At 34.4% G+C, this 20,730-nt stretch overlaps 1 protein-coding gene across 1 annotated transcript in view; it reads right to left on the reverse strand.

Moving 5' to 3' along the window:
• LOC105262124 (mucin-2-like) overlaps positions 1-18,106 on the reverse strand; it is a 49,327-nt gene extending 31,221 nt beyond the window's left edge. Inside the window, exon 1 of the mRNA XM_011296159.2 lies at positions 18,081-18,106. Coding sequence (XP_011294461.2) covers positions 18,081-18,106 — 26 coding nt within the window. The remainder of the gene's footprint in view (positions 1-18,080) is intronic.
• Positions 18,107-20,730: the final 2,624 nt, after the last annotated feature.

Raw genomic sequence — 20,730 nt, forward strand, 5'->3', positions numbered from 1 at the left:
CGATTAATACGAGCGGAGAGCGACCATCGGCTGTTATGGCGGTCCAACCCATAACCAAGGCCGGCGTTTGAGTTCTGGTGGGCAACCAAAGGTGAACATTTTCACCTGACCTCTTTGGCAAGTAAACATTATAATTTTGTTTGTTTTCTCATCGGGGAAAACCAAATTCGCCAATTCACCACTTTTAGCCAAGCGAAGCAAATCTTTAGCTCTAGCTTGAGTCGATTTTCTTTCTGTTACGGTGTAAGTTCATGCACTTTTTGGAATTTTAATGGCTTTACCCCGAGCTCATTTTTCAATACTTGCCAAATGGAACATTGCGATATGTTCAGCTCACGAGCCATTTTTCGGCCACGGCCACTTTTTTCTGTTAAATTCTCACCAAAATTCTTTCACTCCAATAATTGTAACAGCTGTCGGTCGGAGTGGCTTAGAAAGCAGTCTGAAGTTGGTTGCAGTTTTTTCATCTCACCCTGTATTTGTCTGGCCAAAGGACGAACCCTATTGGTGAGAGTACGTTTAAATTTAGATATAGCCCCCTTATGTATTTTCATCCGATTTCGGGTTAATTGTTCACCTAATGGCCAATATCAGTCTAAATGACCTGAATGTTGGCACGTCCGACCAAATTCAGTCTAGAAGCAAGTACATCAAATTTGACGAAAATCGCTTCAGATATAGCTATAGCTCCCATATATATGTTTCATCCGATTTGAGGTTTTAAGTCCCTCACATTCGCGATATGCACTCCACAACAATGATATTTGGTACCAGATGTCATTTACAGCTCCGAAATACCTCTGTCAATTTTTTTCAAGATTGATATAGATTTGGACATAGCTCCCATACATATCTTCAACCGACGTCTTGTTAATTGTGCACCAAATGGGCCATATCAGTCTAAATGACCTGATTTCCACCTGCATTCAGTCTAGAAGTAAGTACATCAAATTTGTTAAAAATTGCTTCGGATATAGCTATAGCCCCCATATATGTGTTTCATCCGATTTGAGGTTTTAAGTATCTCGCATGTGAAATATGCACTCCACAACAATGCCAAATTTTATCAAGATCAGTTCAGATTTGGATATAGCTCCTATATACATTTTCAACCGATTTCAGGTTTATTGTGCAAATAATGGCTAATATCAAACCAAATGGAGTGAATTTCGTAACTTTAGCGGAACTCGGCTCCGATACATATTTTTCTTAATATAAACCTTCTCGAAGTGATATCATGGAATCTATAGCAATGTTATTTGGTATAAAAGATAAAAATGTCTGTCAAATTTGATGAAAATCGATTCAGAATTTCGATATGCCTCCCATATATTAGTTCCCTCTGAAACCAATTTATAACTGGTCTAAAGCCAAAGGTTGATAGGTGATATAAGATAGATAGGGTATCATAATGTCGGTCCTGATCGACTTTTGACTTTTCCTTACTGATTGTAATTTGGTATTTCGAAAACTCCGTGGTTAAATTTGAATTAGCTAGGTATTTTTAAGGCATCGGCCGCTTATAATTCAATTAGCTTTACAAAAAAATATTTGAAACGAGTTTCGCTCATAAACTGAATCGACTTATTTTCAATATTCAATCAATATCAGACACTGTGCATTACTAGGCCAACTACCAGTACAACTTGTGGGTGCGTATGTATGCATGTTGTCTGTGTGTGTGTGAGTGATGAGTGTGATTTTTGCAAATAATCAGACTCGTCGATTTGTTTTCTATTTTATTTTCTTTGTCTCTCTCCGTTTTTTTTTTTTGTTTTTTTTTTCGTGAACAAGTCATACTAAACTATGGTCGTCGTCATAGACGCCGTAGCGGCAATGAGACCTGATGATGATGACGACGACGAGGATGATGATTATTATGAACTCTACCCACACAAACAGAGTAATACACATACATACACACACTCACTCGCTGAGAGCTTCATGGAAATACACCTTAAATAAAATCCAACAAAGCAATAATGATAGGAGAAGCCCTGAACCATGTAAAATCGGCGGAGCAGTTGGGCTGTTGGGAAGTGGGTAGCGTTACAAAATGTTGGGAAATAACATTCTAATGGCTTGTTGTATGTATGTACGTACGAATGTGTGTGTATGCGAATTGTTATAGTTGTTGTTGTTATTATTATGCTTCATTGTTGTTGGTGGTTTTAATTTTATTATTGCTCTTGATATAACTTTCTTTTTCAACGGCATTGCTGGGAATGGAATGTTTGAATGTTTTGCACGAATCTCCAAAAAAACACATATGGGTGTTGCCGACAAACAGGCGGACAGACAAACAGACCGACACAGACAGAAAGGTGGGCATGCATGTGTTTTCCCCAAAACAGACACACACTCACTCACTCGCTTGCTTTCGGAGAAGTTTTATGTCAAGTTCATTAGCAAAATTAGTAAAGATTACGTCGTATGGTTTTAGTTTTGAGTTTTAATTTAGAAAAGAAAATGACAGCAACACCCCTCTCCCCTCCCTCTTCTAGGGAGCAACAACAGCAGGTATCTATGCTGTTTGAGTAATTAGTTTTTGTTTTATCATTGCGAAAAAGTCAAGATCCTGGGGTTATGAATGAATTTGCCCTGGGGTCAAGTGTAGTTAATTTTTCTTAATGGGAGTTTTGAATATTTTTGAGATATTTTGTGGATAATGATTTAATTCTTTCTTTTATGGTTGTTGTTTTAGAAACTATTCTTCATTTTTGGATTTTACATAACTTTTGGCAATAAATTTCAATTACATTAATTTTTTACAATAATTTATTACTTTTTTTCTGTGGCAATTGCTTCTCTGCATTAATTATTTTCTTCTTCGAATTTCTTTTTTGCAATTTGTGTATTTGTTATTAATCATTTCATTTCATTTTTCTTCGCATATTTCAATATATTTTATTTTTGCACTTTTAACTTTCGCATTTGCCTCGAGTAAAGAGAACGACTTTATCCTGGTGAGTGGATTTATTGGGTGTATAATTTTCTTTTATTTTCATTTATATATTTTTTGTTGTTGTTGGTTTTTTTGCTTTGCTTTATTTTTTGAGAGGACAAAAGAGGAGTGTTGACACGTTACGCGACGCACGTATTATCCTTTCGTGTCTGTCTAACGTTTAAACCAAAACTAAACATGGAATTCCTTTGATTGTGCCATTAAAGTCCTGAATATAACCTCTTAACCGAATTTCACTTTTGTCCGCACAAAAACAAAGTTCACACACCAAGCTATCTATCCATGGACGAGCAAGCAAGCGAGCGAACGAACGTACAAACAAACAAACACTCACATACTCAATCACTCACTCGCTAACTCAGCCAGCCAAGCAACCAGCCATCCAGTCAGTCATTCATTTGAGGGTCTCCCCATTGTACACAACAAACGAGTAGTCCACAGTGTTTACTCTGACTGAAATCAACAACAAGAGCAGCAACAACAACAACAACTTGATGTGGAAAATAATGAAAGCGACAGTTACCAACAAACATTACCATCCTCAACCTTAAGCCTGTGGTACTCAATGAGTTTTTCACAATTGGAGTTAAAACGTTTCTCCTTACACACACACACACACAAACAATTCATTGACACTGAAAGTTGTTTTTTTTTTTTTGTTTTGCTCCATTTCTATTGAGACTCTCTTGTTCTTCTATCAGCCGCCCCCAGAATAAACTCTTTCTTGCTCAGCAACTCTCTGGCTTTCTCTCTTTCTCCAATGTCTCTGTGGTGCTCTTGAGTTGAGAACGGTGTTTTTAGCAACAAAGCTCAACAGTTTTATTTTTTCGTTGTCTCATGAGAGTGCCTTTGTGTATTTTTGTTGTTGACAGCTGTTGTAGTTGTTGTTGCTGTTGTGGGTGTTTGTTGTTGTTTGGTTTTAATCCTTAAACCAAACAAAAAACCGCTCCCTTTTGCAATTAAACGTTTTCCCCCCAAATACTTAGGCAACATCTTGCCTCTCTCACTCGTTCGCTGTTTGTGAGTCTGAAAATCTCAAATGTATGCCGTTACTTTTCTTTTTATGTAAGTATGTGTGTGTGTGTAGCAATATATTTGTGTGTGTATGCATTTGTAGAGTAGTACGACCGAATAGTAAGAACTAAGTGGAATTCGAATATGATATGGTAGTCGAGAAATGAAATCGGCCGAATATTATAGACCTTATTCAGAAATTATTGAAAACAATCCCGGTGAGGGTGATCAGAGCTTTTCAAGCCTCTTCTGGGATAAATTATACAAATCTAAAATGGAGATTTTTTCTAAAATGTATACTTCCCTAAAACCCTAAATACGAAATGGCAACTCAGTCATTGGATACATATGATATTCAAAATTGATGATATATATTCAAAATTGAAAAAATACCTTAGATTTGGATAATACCGAAATATGGGAAAAAAGGGCAGTTTACTAGGAGGCTTCTATTTCCTAATAGCTTAAAATATCAACAGTAGCTAATTTGGTTGGATATATTTCCAAAAAAACACCAAAATTAGCAGATAAACTTGATATTTAAATCAATAATAGGTAGCGAAACATACTTCCGGAGTTTTGTTTGCTGATGTGGTTTGAGAAAATGTGTTTTCTCTACTCCTACGAGTGTTTCCGCTTAACTTCGAGACAGTTTCAGTCTCTACTCGAATTCTGGCGAGTCTTTCGGAACTCTGAAATAAACTGATAATAAGAAATAGGCCCCATATTTGTATATTATATTAAACATTTTGTGTATCATATTAAACACACTTGTATTTTGTCAGTAGGCAGGTTAAGTTCGTAAATGGGCCATGTCGGTCCACGTTTTTGTATATCCCTCTTATAACTATACCTTCCCACGATTTAAGCCACATTATTTAATATTCGTACTTAGAGATTGTATTTCGGTTCTACCTCCTGTAGCAGATATTCCGATAATTTTAGGCACATTTTGGAAGGGGGTTCTCTCTTCTAAGACAGAAGACGGTTGGAATACACTCATTATTCCTTTTATCGCTCATACGGCGATGCCTCCGAAAATTTAGTATTTTGGTGATTTTAGCCACATTTTTAGCAGATCTTTTTTAATTTGGTATTTTACACTTTGTCAATGGCCTTGGGTACCATCGATGTTACGGAATTTTCAAGACTTCTTTCCAACCGAATATGAAAAGTTGAGCAAATCCCTATCTTGTGGAAGCGGATCAAATCCCTATCTTAATGGCGGAGGGTATTGAAAGTTAAGCCAGGACGAAGTTCACGCGTTTTTACTTGTTACTCTCTGGATCAGTTGAAATCACTCCAACTGCCGAAGGAATTATATCGGTTCAAAGATGGATGGTATCGGTCCACATTTTTGGTACCTCTAATACTCTGTACTTCGATGATTATGGTCACTTTTTCAAATGGAATCGTAAAAAAATCCGTAAATAGAGTCCGTTTTGGGTTCTACCTCCTGTGACAGAATATTGTTCAAATAACGAGTGATTTTTTTATGATTTTTTTTTAAATTTTATTTATTTATTTATTATTATTTTATTTATTTATGTATTTTTTTTCTTTTTTTTTAATGAAAATCTCTGTAATCTTACAGCCGTTTTGAGAATTTTAAGTGACGTCTCTATTCATAACTGTTAGACCAATCGTTAAAAATATGCTAACTTATGCATTTCCAGATCCCACATATATCCATCTATATATGAACAGCACCGTCCAAAAAAGTAATCCTAATACTAAATTTTAGATTTCCAACTCGATTGTGGAGTACGGGAATATTGTCCATTTTCGCAGCTGACATAAGTCTTATATAAATATTTCAAAGGCCTATATCGGGTACTTCAAGTTTGAGAAAAATATTACGATATACCAAGATAAATTCTAAATCGAATCGAGTAACCCCTTCGAGTGTTATCGGATGCACATGGGTAGATCGCCTCCAAATGTCTTGAAACAGACAGGGATAAATATTATTTGTTTTCAACATAGAACTAAAAATTCAGAAATTCGGTAACATTTCGAAAAACTAGATATTTTTCTGACAAAAGTGCTTACCAAAATAAGTTAAGGTATGTTTTCTTCACACAAGACAAACTAAATTTAGAATTTCATTTTAGATTTTGTTTTTTTAAAATTCGGGAACATTAACCAACGATTATTACGATCTCGGATGAAATGTAGAACTAGCAAACCGACAGAGGAATATCAGAACATTCAAAATATCGAAAATCGGAAGGGGCTGTCACATAGTCCAATTTTAAGTATCTTTCATTCTAAATATAATACAAGTTTGTTTGTGAAATTTAAAACTCTTAAATAGAAAATGTAGCCTCTGTCTTGATTTCAAAAGACAGCCGGACGGAATTTTTAAATTCACTTCAATTTGTGTACTTTATGGGATCTCAGACAATTATTTTGAGATATTCCAATCAGAATGACGGAAATAATAATTCATTTTGAGAATTCCTCCACTTCGTTGTCTGGAATTAAAGAAATAAGAGGGAGATTTTTATGAAATGCCGAACTTAAATTAACGCTCTGGAATAAGTATAATATAATTTTTTTACATTTCATAACCACTAAGAAATTCGGCAAAAATTAATTTGGCACCTGCAAAACCATAAGGCAAGCTTGACAATTTTTTTGCCTAGACGCCCTGCATATGATGTTATAGTGTCTTAGTAATAAATCTTACACAAATCCTGAATCCCAAAGGACCATATTTGCACTGCCGAATCCCTGTATTGCCGAAGAAAATATTCGGTGGTATTTGTTTTCCCTCAACAGACACTTGTATGGATGTATGACTGCTGCTAAGCATTATATTGGCTTATTTCTTTCCAATGTCGAAGTCTATATAATTCGTGCTTTGTTGCTTTGCCATCATATCGCCAACGATGCCTTCGACAGGCTCTCCTTCTATTATCCTATTTATTTATTTGTTGGTTTGATTGTATTTTACATGGTATTTATTGTTGTTGTTGTTGTTTTCTTCTCTGTGTGAGTGGGTATGTATGTATGTTAGAGTAGGTTGTTGAAGCTTTATAATGGTGTTGTTGTAGTTGTTGCCAAATGTGAAGGTTACTGACATTTCCCATTGCATGGCTTTTTCTTCTTTATGTTGTTTACACATATAGATTGAAATGAGTGTGTGTGCGTGTGTATAAACATTTATAATGCTACATATTTACAATTTCGGATACTTAATATGATTTTATGATTTGTATTTTGTATTTTCATACATTTCCAATGGGTGTGTTTTGATTTCTTTGGGAATTTTATATGAATAGATACCATAACATTTTATAACAAATACCTAACATATTTCATATATCTTAAAGATGTGGAGAAATATGTCAGAATAAATGTGGGAATATGACTTTATTTTACAAGCTCTTTTTAATGAATGAATATTTCGTTTTCTTTTGAATTTAATATTGTTTGTTTATGACATACCCTAAGGTTTGAAGAGAAAATGGAAAAGCCACTGCTCAACCCACACATCTTCCAACCTCCTAATACTTGAATGAATGTGACAAATTGTTTATAAATGGCATACTAAAACTACGCTTCATAATTTGCCGAAATAGAAAAAACGATGTCTCTATTTATATTTCTACAAAAATAAATGTGTGTTTGTTTGTATTTTGCCCCCAACAAAGGCGTATGAGTAATTGATGACATACAAATGTATTACATTGCTCATACGGTCTGATCTCAGATTTCTTAGAATTGAAAAGCAGCTAGCCAACCAACAATGAATGGATGGCATTCACATTCATGAATTCCCTGACATTTGTCTGTTGACCACACTAAGAAATGATGAACACGAACGAATAACCATAAAAATAATGTAACAAGTAGAATATTTATTTTTCGTATTTACTTGTCGCCATTGGCCTTGAAATTCGCAGCAGGTCAATGATGTTTAATGAGGTAGCAATGGGTTATAAGAGGAATGAAGTTAGAGTATGGTTAAATTTGGAATAGGATTTAAAATATATTTATCATTTGTCTTTTTATAAAGCTGCACTTAAATGTTTTTTTTTTCTGAAACGAAAGAAGTACGCTCTGGAAAAAATGGCCAAAATACCGAATATTGGGTGGTACTGTTACTATTACGAGCTAAAAATACAATATTTTAGACAATTCTGTTAGAAAATGTGGCTTTAATCATAAATAAAACGAATATCCGAAGGTACCGATATTTGGGGTGCTTTTGTAAAACATATACAGAAAATGCTCTGCCACCAGAGGTAGAACCCGTTACACCCTCTTAATAATTTGGAACGATTCCGTGGAAAAATGTGACTAAAATCATCGAAATGCCGAAAAATCATCGGGATGTACTGCTGTCAATTCTAAGCCCCTCGTCCGGCAGCCGTTAAAATTATTCCAGTGACAGCTCATTATATTGTTTACAAGCGTACGAAAGAATTTGAGTGAGAATCTTCCAGAAAAAAGTTATTCCTGATGGAATTCAAGCGTGATAATATGATTTCTTTATATTTGGCTGGAAAACCACAAGTGGCTATCGTTAGAACACTCCAACATTTAAATGTGAATAAATTTTTTGTGGCTCCTACCATCGCTCTTTACCGAGATATTGGTAGCGTAGCCCGACGCCAAGGTAGTGGACGGAAGAAAACAGCAACATCAACAGAAATGGTTCAACAAGTAAAGAAGCGACTTGGTCGAAACCCGCGTCGCAGTGGCCGAAAAATGGCTCGTGAGCTAAACACAACCCAATACTCCATTCGGCAAATATTGAAAAATGAGCTCGGGGAAAGCCATTGAAGTTCCAAAAAGTGCAAGAACGTACACCGCAACAGAAAGAAAATAGACTCAAAAGAGGTAAAGACTTGCTTCGCTTGGCCGAAAGTGGAGATCTGCCAAATTTGCTTTTCTCCGATGAGAAAACATTCGTTGTCCAGCAGTTTTTAAACAAAGAAAATGATCGTGTTTACTTGCCAAAGAGGTCAGCTGAAAATGTGCACCTTGGGTTGGCCACCAGAACTCAAGCGCCGGCCATGGTGATCGTGTGTGTGCCGCCATAACAGCCGATGTTCGCTCTCCGCTCGTATTAATCGACCGTGGCATCAGAATAAATGCCGAAAATTGTCGCGAAAATGTTCCTGGGGTTATTAAAGCATTGGGCACGCAAACATTCCAACAGGACTGAGCAACATCGCACCAACCAACCAACCAAGAATGTTTACAAAACGAGGATCCTCGCTTCATTTCCAGCGCACAAAATCTTCGGATACTAATCCGTTGGACTATTGTGTCTGGAGTATTTTGGAAAGAAGGTTGGCACTAAAAAATACCAAAGTGTCGATTACCTCGACGGGACTGAGCCAAAATACCACAGAGCAACATTCGGTCAGCGTGTGACGGCTTGATTGGCCGTTTGAAGGCCATAATTCGTGCCAATGGTGACTAATTCGAACAAATCTAAACTTAATTTCCTTCAATTAAATTTCCTTGCTTGAGTACTTATAAGATCTTATTATGCCTCTTGTTCAATAATACTTCTGTGTCCTGCTCCTTGCAATAAAGTCTTTTAAAAGCCTTTACAGTAGTATCCTTTTGTATGCTTGCTTATGTATTTAAGTCTTTTACAGTAAAATCCTTCCCGATAGAAAAATCTATTGCTATTGATCAAATATTTTTGAAAGTTCTCTAAACGTTTGTGTTTTATGTTTAATTAATATTATAGCGTATCAATCTTCCCTTTTCTCCTATTTCAAAAGATTCCACATTAAACCGCAAACTAATTTCATTAAATATTTAACAAAAAACCCATTGCTATTGGAATTCTTGCACTCACCAGAAAACCCAAAAAGTAGAATGATAGCAGAGGGGGTGATGTATGGTCATTGGACGTGTTGCAGATGCTGCCAATGATTGCAATTATTTCAATAGTTCCTTCTTGGGTTTTTGAAACGAGCGTTTCTTTAAATGGGATCCTTTGGAGGGCATAAACCGCAAAGCTACAAAAATAACTGTGTTCTTTAATATCAATTTCATGTGGAAGCATGGCATCAGACGGACTCATAAGGTGGGAACTAGTTCTACTATTCATATACCCCAGACTTCCAGTAAATAGTAGAGTATACTGCAAAAAAAAGCAGAAATGGATTGAAAAACTTCATCTTTCATCTTTCCATTTTGTTGTTTCTTTTTTTTTTTTTTTTTTTTGGGTTTCTGCAAAAAAATGAGCTAAAAGTCAACTGCATTTGACAAGCAACAAATTGCTTGGACAAATAAAAACACCCAATAGATTGTGTTTCAAAAAAACAACACATAAATGAACTTACATTTATTTTCTAGCTATATCATGTACATATGCAGACACACATATGTGTGTATATCGTTGTAAATGCATAGCTATGTATGCTTTGGATACAAGTGGTCAGTAGAATGATGCTACAACAAAGTCCTTGGAATTCATAAGAATAATGTAGAATAAAAACCAAACCTTTTTAAATGTTCTGCAAACATAAATTCAATCTTCGAGGAGAGACACTTGAAAAATAATCTATAGATTGTGGTTCCCCTGAAAATGTCAAAGTCTCGAAGGTTGAGGAAAAGTCTCGAAGGTTGAGGGATCCATCAATAATGCTATCTAAAAATTTCTCGAAGGATAAGGGACCCTTTTAAATTTGTCTATAGAAAATCCTCGAAGGGTGAGGAGGGATCCTTCAAAAATTTTCTATAGAAAATTCTCGAAGTGTGAGGGATCCTTTAAAAATTATCTATAGAAAATTCTCGAAGGGTGAGGAATTCTTCAAAAATTTTCTATAGAAAATTCTCGAAGGCTGAGGAAGGACCCTTCAAAAATTTTCTATAGAAAATTCTCGAAGGCTGAGGAAGGACCCTTCAAAAATTTTCTATAGAAAATTCTCAAAGGGTGAGATGGGATCCTTCAAAAATTTTCTATAGAAAATCCTCGAATGGTGAGGGGACCCTTCAAAAATTTTCTATAGAAAATTCTCGAAGGGTGAGCGGGGACCCTTCAAAAATTTTCTGTAGAAAATTCGCGAAGTGTGAGCGGGGACCCTTCAAAAATTTTCTATAGAAAATTCGCGAAGTGTGAGCGGGGACCCTTCAAAAATTTTCTATAGAAAATTCACGAAGGGTGAGCGGGGACCCTTCAAAAATTTTCTATAAAAAATCCTCGAAGGGTGAGCGGGGACCCTTCAAAAATTTTCTATAGAAAATTCTCGAAGGTTGAGCGGGGACCCTTCAAAAATTTTCTATAGAAAATCCTCGAAGGGTGAGCGGGGACCCTTCAAAAATTTTCTATAAAAAATCCTCGAAGGGTGAGCGGGGACCCTTCAAAAATTTTCTATAGAAAATCCTCGAAGGGTGAGCGGGGACCCTTCAAAAATTTTCTATAGAAAATCCTCGAAGGGTGAGCGGGGACCCTTCAAAAATTTTCGATAGAAAATCCTCGAAGGGTGAGCGGGGACCCTTCAAAAATTTTCTATAGAAAATCCTCGAAGGGTGAGCGGGGACCCTTCAAAAATTTTCTATAGAAAATCCTCGAAGGGTGAGCGGGGACCCTTCAAAAATTTTCTATAGAAAATCCTCGAAGGGTGAGGGACCCTTCACAAATTTTCCATAGAAAATTGTCGAAGGGTGAAGGGACTCTTCAAAAAATTTCTATAAAAAATCCTAGAAGGGATTGGGGATTCTTAAAAAAATTTTTATAGAAAGTTCTCAAAAATTTAAAAATTTCAAATTTTTTCTATAGAAACTCCTCGAAGGATGAGGGTATACTTCAAAATGTTTCTATAAAAAATCCTTGAAGGGTGAGGGTATCCTTCAAAAATTTTCTACAGAAAATTCTCGAAGTGTGAGGAGGGATTCTTTAAAAATTTTCTATAAAAAATTCTCGGTAAAGAAATTTTAAAAAATTTTCTATGTAAAATTCTCGAAGAGTAAAGGAATAAAATACAGAAAATTTTTGAAGGGTCCCTCACCCTTCGAAAATTTCTGAGAGAGAGGGACCTTCAATGATTTTCTATACAAAAAGTTGGAATCATATTTTTTCCCTGGAAAATCCTTTGAATTTTCTAATCAAAAATATTCCTAAGAGAAACATTTCTCTTCACTCTTTGTTGCTATTGTTTCACATCAAAAGGACCCTAAAAGAACGAATTCGAACACATAAAAAGTTCAAAAAGTCTCTGACAAAGATTTTCTTCTTCTTCTTTCCATTTGTGTTACCTGAAGTGGAAACTTTTTTAATGGATATTCAATAACTTTGGACTATGCCAAGCCATTACGAGTTTAGCAAATCGTATTAGGGATCAAAATTATTGCTGACTTGAGGTTATGTTACAACATTTGCACACACACACATATATTAAAGGATAGAACAAGTCAGACGTGAAATACAATTACATGGCAATTAATCGATTATGTGTGGTTAAGGATGAATGGAAACATGAGGACGGTAACATTGAGAGGTAGAAAGGAGATATGTAAAGTATAAAAGGGAAAAAGTTGCACTTGAAAGAACTTTTCCAAAATACAAAGTAAATTCAAAAAGAAGAGTGATGTGTTGAAGACTGTAAATAAAATTAGAATATCCATTTTTTAATTTGAATTGTAGGATAAAAATGTTTATTCTTTGCAAATGGAAATTATTGAATTAGGAGATTTGTATAAAATATTAACGGTTGATAATCAAATTCTCCAAAAGTAAAGTGAAGTGCAGAGGGACGTTTTCCCAAAAATGGAAACATTGTTTAAGTTTAAATTACAAATGACCTACATATATATGGATCAGTCAAACACTATCCCAAAAAAATACATTTGAAATAACATATCCCTTATAGAAGACTAATAACCCTGTCAACTTTAGCAATAATAACACAAACAACTGACAAATTTCCAACATATGTTACATAAATATGACTGAATGTGCACACAAATATAAATACATACATACATATCTTTATACACATAAGTATCTGTATATTAAAGGGTAATTTCATAAGCATTTTTGATGATCAGCAACAATTCACTAACACATATATAAATATCATTGACATGATAAGCCATACAAACAAACATATTATTAATAATGAACAAATCTTCATACACAGCTACAATCGGCATACACATGACTGAGTATGGTCATACATCCAATAACCATATAGATATATACATACATACATATATGTATAGTCTTTGCAACAGCTTGTAAGGACATTTTACTTTATGTTTACAAAACGTGAAACTTGCACAGCACAACTGTGGCACACACACTCAACGACACATTTTCACATGGCAAAGACATAGACATGCAGACAGACAGACAGATAGTAAGGCAAATGTATGTATGGACATTACAAATAGACTGCCAATGCTCTACACACATTCATACGAACAACATTTGCAGAGTAAAAAGTCACAGGAAACATTCATAACCATGTTTGTCAGCATGTCCATGGTGAAATTAAGGAAAATTTGTGTGGTCATTAAATCGATAACTGAGTGAATGAACGAAAAACACTGCTGCGGTAATGGCGGAAACGGAAAACGGAAGTGGCTTTCAAATTTATTGACATTTATTCAACTCCATACAATTTCTCAATCTAACACATGACCGAACGACCGACCGACCGACCAAGCCCCCTTTCCACAAACACCATTATCATAAGACAATGTGCCAGCGTGTACCCTCAGACACTTTGTCTCCTCGCCATATGAACCCACAGTAAAAAAGGACAACAAACCATTTACATTATGGCGCAAGGAAAACAAATATGAATGCATGTGTGTGGCATGCATTGCATATTTGTGTCAGTAGGTCAGAAACCTGACAACCGCAAAGGTTAACCGTTCCATGTGCGGGGGGAACGCTCAGAATCAGGTGCAAATTTGCTCAACAGTTGTGGTTGCACTTTTAGAGAGGTTAGGGATTTTTGTTTTACTTTACAAATGCAAGGTCATACTGCGCGGATAATGGCCGTTTAAATTGGAAACAAACTTCTTTATCTGGAATGGATGAAAAAGTACGATATGAGATTTTGTAATAAATATATGATAGCTATACACACCTTGGGTACGGATGAGGGATTTAAATATTCTAGAATTCCAAAAAATAACGTATTAATTTAGTTCATGTTTAAAGTCAAATGCGACCATCAACTTCTGGATAAACATATATGATCCTCCATTCTATTACATTAGGAATAAAAAGCATTTATGATAAAACACGTAAAAAGTATCAGTCGCTTTTGCCTACAGATATATACCCTCGGCTTTGGCCCGCTTATTCAAATATATGTTGATATGCACTATGATTATTCCAAATATTGACCCTTTTTGTGGAGAAAGGTACCGATATTTTCTATTTTACATATAAAATAAAAATAGCGGATATCAAGGTTTGATGATAATTATTTCAAATGTTGACCCCTTCTGGGGAAAGTACTAGAAAGAGTGGGACGATAAATTACATATCTGTATTAAAAAATGTGCGAAATTTGAAGAGAATTGGAAGCTTATTTCGATTTTATGAGAGTTATAATTATTATAAAATGTTTACCCGTTATGGGGGAGGTACCAGAAGCAGTGGTCCGATATATACCATCTTCATTACACATCTTATGCTCGTAGAAATATTGGAATGTGTCAAATTTAGAAAGATTTGGATGCTTGTTTAGCATTTTATGAGCGTTTTGGTTATTCAACATTTTGACCAGTTGTGGAGGAAGTGCCAGGAGTGGTCCGTTCTATCCATTTTTCATATCAGACCTTGTATTGGTAGAAATATTGAGATGTGCGAAACTTGAAAACTCTTATTTCACATTTTGTAAGAGTTATGACAATTCAAGATTTTAACTCTTTGTGGAGGAGGTACTTGATTAAATGGCCCGATATTGCCCATCTCCGAACTTGGTCTAAGTTTGTTAATAATATTACGATGTATTAAGTTTGGAACTAGTCGGTTGCTCCCTTTGAGAGTTATCATGCACACCAGTCAGACGGGCGGACACCCCTGGATCGACTCCAAATGTCCTGAAACCGATTCGGTCCAAAAAGATCTAGGGTTTAAAACCGTTGCTTCGGTTGCGACGTTTTGCTCGTAACTTGATCTAAGTTTGATAATAATATTACGATGTACCAAATTTGGATCAAATCGGATACTTCCTTCGAGAGTTATTATGCACACCAGAGAGACAGACAGACGGACGTCACTAGATCGACTCCAAATGTCCTGAAACGTATTTTGGTCCAAATAGACCTAGGACCTAAAACCTTTATTTCGATGAGGCACGTTTTACCTCAAATGATCTATATCATTTGATCTCTCTAGCCATATGGCTGAGGGTATAATGAGTGACTGACGGATTCAGTAGCCATGTGGCTAAGGGTATTTGGTAAGGGACATATCCACATGTGTAAATATTTCTAGGTGTCCCAGAAATACAAATATGTAAATAGTTTAAACTTCACAAACATAATCTGGTGAACAAATATATAGTCATAGAAAGTGTTCTACCCCTACTTCTCGCTGCCTTATTATTCCACTACATACTTGACACACTTGAAATTGATTTATTTTAAATGGCATAATTCCAACTTCAAACCATATAAACACTCTAGGGACTTAGGAATGAATATCTTTACATAGAAAAATGAAAAATTTCGACTTGAGATTTGATAATGGATGGATCCAAATGTTTTAATTGCTCTAGGAGTCCTACAAATACAAATATTTAATTCTTCTAATCTTACATAAGCACAATATCATAAGTTACAACAAGAACTCAGTACTTTCCTAGAATGGCTAATCCATAGCGATTGAAACTGGTACTTCTATTTATCGCCTATCGCTGCCATATAAATCAACTGCATATTACTTAAAATAAAATGTATTAATAAAATGTGTATAACCATGAGAAACATTATCTTTACTTCCAACCAAACCACTTCTACATCCCTTTATTTATTCAACTTCCGGAAACACAAATTCAATTGCTGGCAATAATACCAGCAAGTCAACCTTATTCCACCCCAACCAAGTTGCATTATTTTGACAAAATGATGAAATTCAATAGTGGAATAATCCAAATTTAATGGAACGATATTTTCCAATTCACAAGTTGGCCGACCTTATGTACATATTTATATAGAAACTGTAAAAAATGAATATTATCTCAAGCCGATTGCAATACCATGTAATGGTACTCCCACTTTATTTCCTTTTTCATTTTGCTTTTCTTTTTAATGCACTTTTCTCTTTTAGGTTTGTGGGTGGGCGAGGCGAGGCGAAATACAAAGTATGCACTCAGCAAAAACTATACCAGTCAACAACCAACAGTTAGCGCTTATAGTTCGCTGCCGTAGCATAACGTTTCATTGTCATTTTCATGCAAGAACTCATACCAAAAGCAGTAAAGGGATTGGTATCCGTTTTCTTCTACTTCGAAGAGAATATTTTGTTTGTTTTGTTTTTCTTAACTTCACTACTTTTTCGCTTCTTGGCAATATTTTTTTGCTCACTTAACATCTTGACTGGATGGTAGATTTGACTTGGTGGATGCATTTTTTTCAATTTCTTTACTTGAAGTGGAAACAAAGAACAACAAGAGTCAAGAAAATTGCAAAAATCAAGCATTTCTCAAACAATGTTCAATTAAAAAATCAATTCCATATATTCTGATTTCATTATAAACACAATTTTGGGTTAATCTACAGTTTATCCTGCTCGTGTAGCATTCTTTTCGGTCTACAAATACTTTATCATATTTTTTGGTCAATGAATATTCCGCCATCTTAAAATATCCGCTAACAGCTTTCTCAATCCATTTTCAGATTTACATTCCATTGTAGTTTCTTTGCCGACCTGCAGCCATATATCCAAAAAATGCAACAGACCCAAAACCGGATGTTGGCAAATGACCAAAATGTTTTTATTGCAATCATATATTATCATGCACCCTCTACACATTGGCCCGATAAATGGAAGCGACAATCCTTATTCGCATTATACTCGTCATCATCACCATTGCTGATGGCTTTGCCAGGCAATGTCCACAAAAAATTGTAACAACAAATAAAGTATACATCTAACCATATTAACTTGATTTCTATACTAAATAAAATTGTATATCCATTCACACATACAGTCTTAAGGACATTTCTAGTTTAATGTTTATATAAAGCAAAGAAAAAGAATATATGGGTAAGTGTCCTACTTGAATGCAATGAAGGTCGTGGGTGTTTATTCGAAATAATGCATTGGGATTTTTTGTGATTTTTAAAGAGTTGCATTTTCGTTGTTACTGTAGAAAATGTTGATATAAATGAACGTAAAGTTTCCCTAATGCTGATCATAATGTCTTCTTCTTCTTCTGGTAGTCTGAAAAGATCCAAGTTAGCAACAACTTTTTAGATGACCAAGTATAATTCTTTTGAAAGTCATATACGTTTTAAGAGATAATAAATTTTGTTACTGAGTTTTTTTAAATGAATTTCACCAAAATTCTAAACATTTTCACAAAAGCTTGATTTAAGTTGTGTCCCTTAAAATAGACTAGGAGGTGTTTTTTGATTCCTAAAAATCAATGCTTCTGCCACAACATTGTGTACATAGAATAATTTAAATCTCTTAAACTTTAGTGAATTTCGTTTAAAGCAATTTACATATGCCCAAAGATTTCTCACTTGAGCTACACAAAAATAGTCCTACAGATCAAATAAAGATGTTGTATCACGTCGTATACATATAGGCTAGGAAACCAATATTTGCTTATTTATCTGTAATTGTTGAAGAGTATGACCCTGTATTCATCTCCTTTTAAATTTAAATACCAACAAAAGTATTCCTTTGAAGTCAACAGTTTTCTCCCAAATACGTTTCTTTGTGGTACGTAGGATAGAATCCAATAAGAATAATCTAATAAACGAATCGTTAACTTACACCATTCATCCATAACAACTGGCAAGTAATCTGAAACCTTTGTTGATTTCCTTTGATGTGGTTCAAAGTCCCCTTAATAATGTAGTACCACCTACTTAGTAAAGAAAATACGCGTTTTTAGAAATAATTTCTGGAATCGATGTCTTGATAACTCACCTTGATGAACTCACATGTCTTCCCATGATTTCGGGTAACCACTTTCGAACTTTTGAGGGTTGCAAACGAAATATCTTCAAATCTTTGTGGAGAGGGATGTCCACTGTGGAAATGACGACACTTTAAAGGTTTAACGTATAAACTGGATGAATTAATTTGGCCACTTTCATTTCGTATTATTTAAAGAAAACTAAACTATAACCGGATTAACGAAAATTCATTTATTTTATTCAAAATTTCCAATTTGATTAATTGTTAAAAATATGAAAATTGCACAGCAAAAGTTTTCTGACATCAACTGCATTTTCCGCCAAAAACTACAAACCAACACATGGTTGTATTTCGTGAAGAAGCTTTAAGTTGTCACTAAAGTGACATTAGACTGTATGATTATTTGGGAATTATCCTATTTATTGTCCTGTTTCTTTGTACAATATGAGTTATTATTCTGTATATAGAACATTTTTGTAATGTATTTTTTTTTTTTTGAACACTTACTTTTTTGCTATTCTCTGATGTCATATATTCCAAAACCATTTATAATCGCATTTAAATAGTCTAAATGAGTCTTTATGGTTGTGTTGCACAAAACAGCTGTCTCGTACGTTACTTCAAGAGCGTTGCCAACAATGACACATAAATAGATCCCAAGAAAAAGCGCTCCACAAAAAGAAATAAAAAAACAGATTCTTACGCCTTGAATTTGAAGTCAAATTGTGTTTTTATTTTCTGAAGCTATAAATAATATATTTTATTATGTAAAACAAAAAAAATGATGATAAGGTTTACAATGATCGGCTCAGTTTCCGCGAAAAGAAAATAAGTATAGTTAATAAGTAGTTTCGTTGCGTACAAAGAAAATGCGCCATTTTTCGTGGTCAAGTGAAAAAAATATGTGATCGCTTATGTTGAAAAGGCATCAGAATAAATTTGTATAGTGTGTAAAAGAAATAAAACGGTGTTATAGTTAACAAAGCTTGGATTATTTCCCGCGTTAATATAATCAATTTCAAAAGAAAATGCTTGCTCTTTGGTGAAATTTATTATATTGAGAGGAGTTGAAAGAAAATTGATAAAATCCAGTTATTATAAATTATTTGCAAGAAAAATGCGCCATTTTTGGTGGTTTAGTGAAAAAATAGAATTGATTAAGTTTTAAGTCTTTGTCGTTTATAATCTGCAAAAGTGATTGAAATTGGTTATATGAAAAAGCATCAAAAGGAAATTAATAAAAAGTGATTATAAATTTGCAAAGAAAAAGATCCATTTTTGTTGGTCAAGTGAATGATATCCAAATATTTTGTTAAGGCATCACAAAGAATTCTATACTCCGTAAAAAGAAATAAATATGTGTTATAGTTTTTACAAAGCTTAAAATTTTTTCCGCAGGAAGAAAATCCATCTCGCGAAATATTTTCGTAGTGTTCAAAAAATGCTTCCTTTTGGGTGAAATGTGTTTTATTGAAAAGGTATCAAAAAAGTCTAGAATCCTGTAGTTATAAATTTGTGGCCAAGTGAAAAAATAGAAGTGCTTATGTTTTAAAGGCATCACAAGAAAGTTTTTAATTTGTAAATCAAATAATATGTTTTTATAGTTTACGAAGCTAGTTCGCGAATTAATTTCGCTGTGTTCAAAGAAAATGCTTCATTTTTGGTGAAATAGGTCATAAGTTCATTCAAGTTAAAAGAAGATCTATAAAAATCATGGCATTACAAATTTGCAAGTTTCCCTTATCTATACCAAAGATAGATGTGCCATCAAAAGCCAAGAACCATTCACTTGAATGTTGGGGTAAGTTTAAAATTATTTACATTGTTAAGATTAGATTATTTAATGGCTATTTTATATAAATCTATATAAAACCCCCATGGGCCTTAAATAAATGGAAATCTTGTAAAACCTGTCATATATTTAAGGCATATTTTGTAGATAGAAAATATGTCTACTTTCCTGTAGAAGGATTTTAACATTCTATAGGTATACTGTACATATATAACCACTAACGACAGGCAGAATGCAATTTGAATTTTCTCCTATGGGTTATGCATAGCAATATTTCTATAGGTACGTATAGGTCATCTGCATACAGATACAATAGCTCATATTCCACTGTTAGGTCTTACCATGATACAATAAGGAGGTAGATAAGCTTCGTAAAACTTCAGAAAAACAGCCCTCAGGCTATGACCACTTCCTGTCAGAATTATTCAAAATTGTAGGCAACAAGTTGTTTTTATTTATTTGGTATTTTTGTTCATTTCTACAGCGCGAAAATGAATGAAATGCCTTGATGTTCTCTCAAAAATATGATCCTAAGTGTTCAATCTTTCAATTCCGTGGCAAATCTGGTTAATATCACTAATGCGCGCCCGCAATTTAAGTTTCTTCCAATCATTGATTTTGAAAATATTTTGTTTTAATTTTTCAAATCAACAAATACATACACAAAATTGGCAGAAGTCGGGCACACTTAGAAAAATTGTATTCAGTTTGGAGCTTTACCATGGGTCTTACCACCCAAATTCTTATTTTTTTTTCATAAAATAATTAAAACATTTGCATCTAAGTATTCAAAAATTGTCGGTCACAATGGTTAAGGCCATAATCTTTTAAATAAATCGGTATAAGAGCTACAGTCTTGGAATTGAT

This window comes from Musca domestica, unplaced genomic scaffold (assembly GCF_030504385.1).
Source record: "Musca domestica strain aabys unplaced genomic scaffold, Musca_domestica.polishedcontigs.V.1.1 164, whole genome shotgun sequence".
Taxonomy (NCBI): Eukaryota; Metazoa; Arthropoda; class Insecta; order Diptera; family Muscidae; genus Musca; species Musca domestica.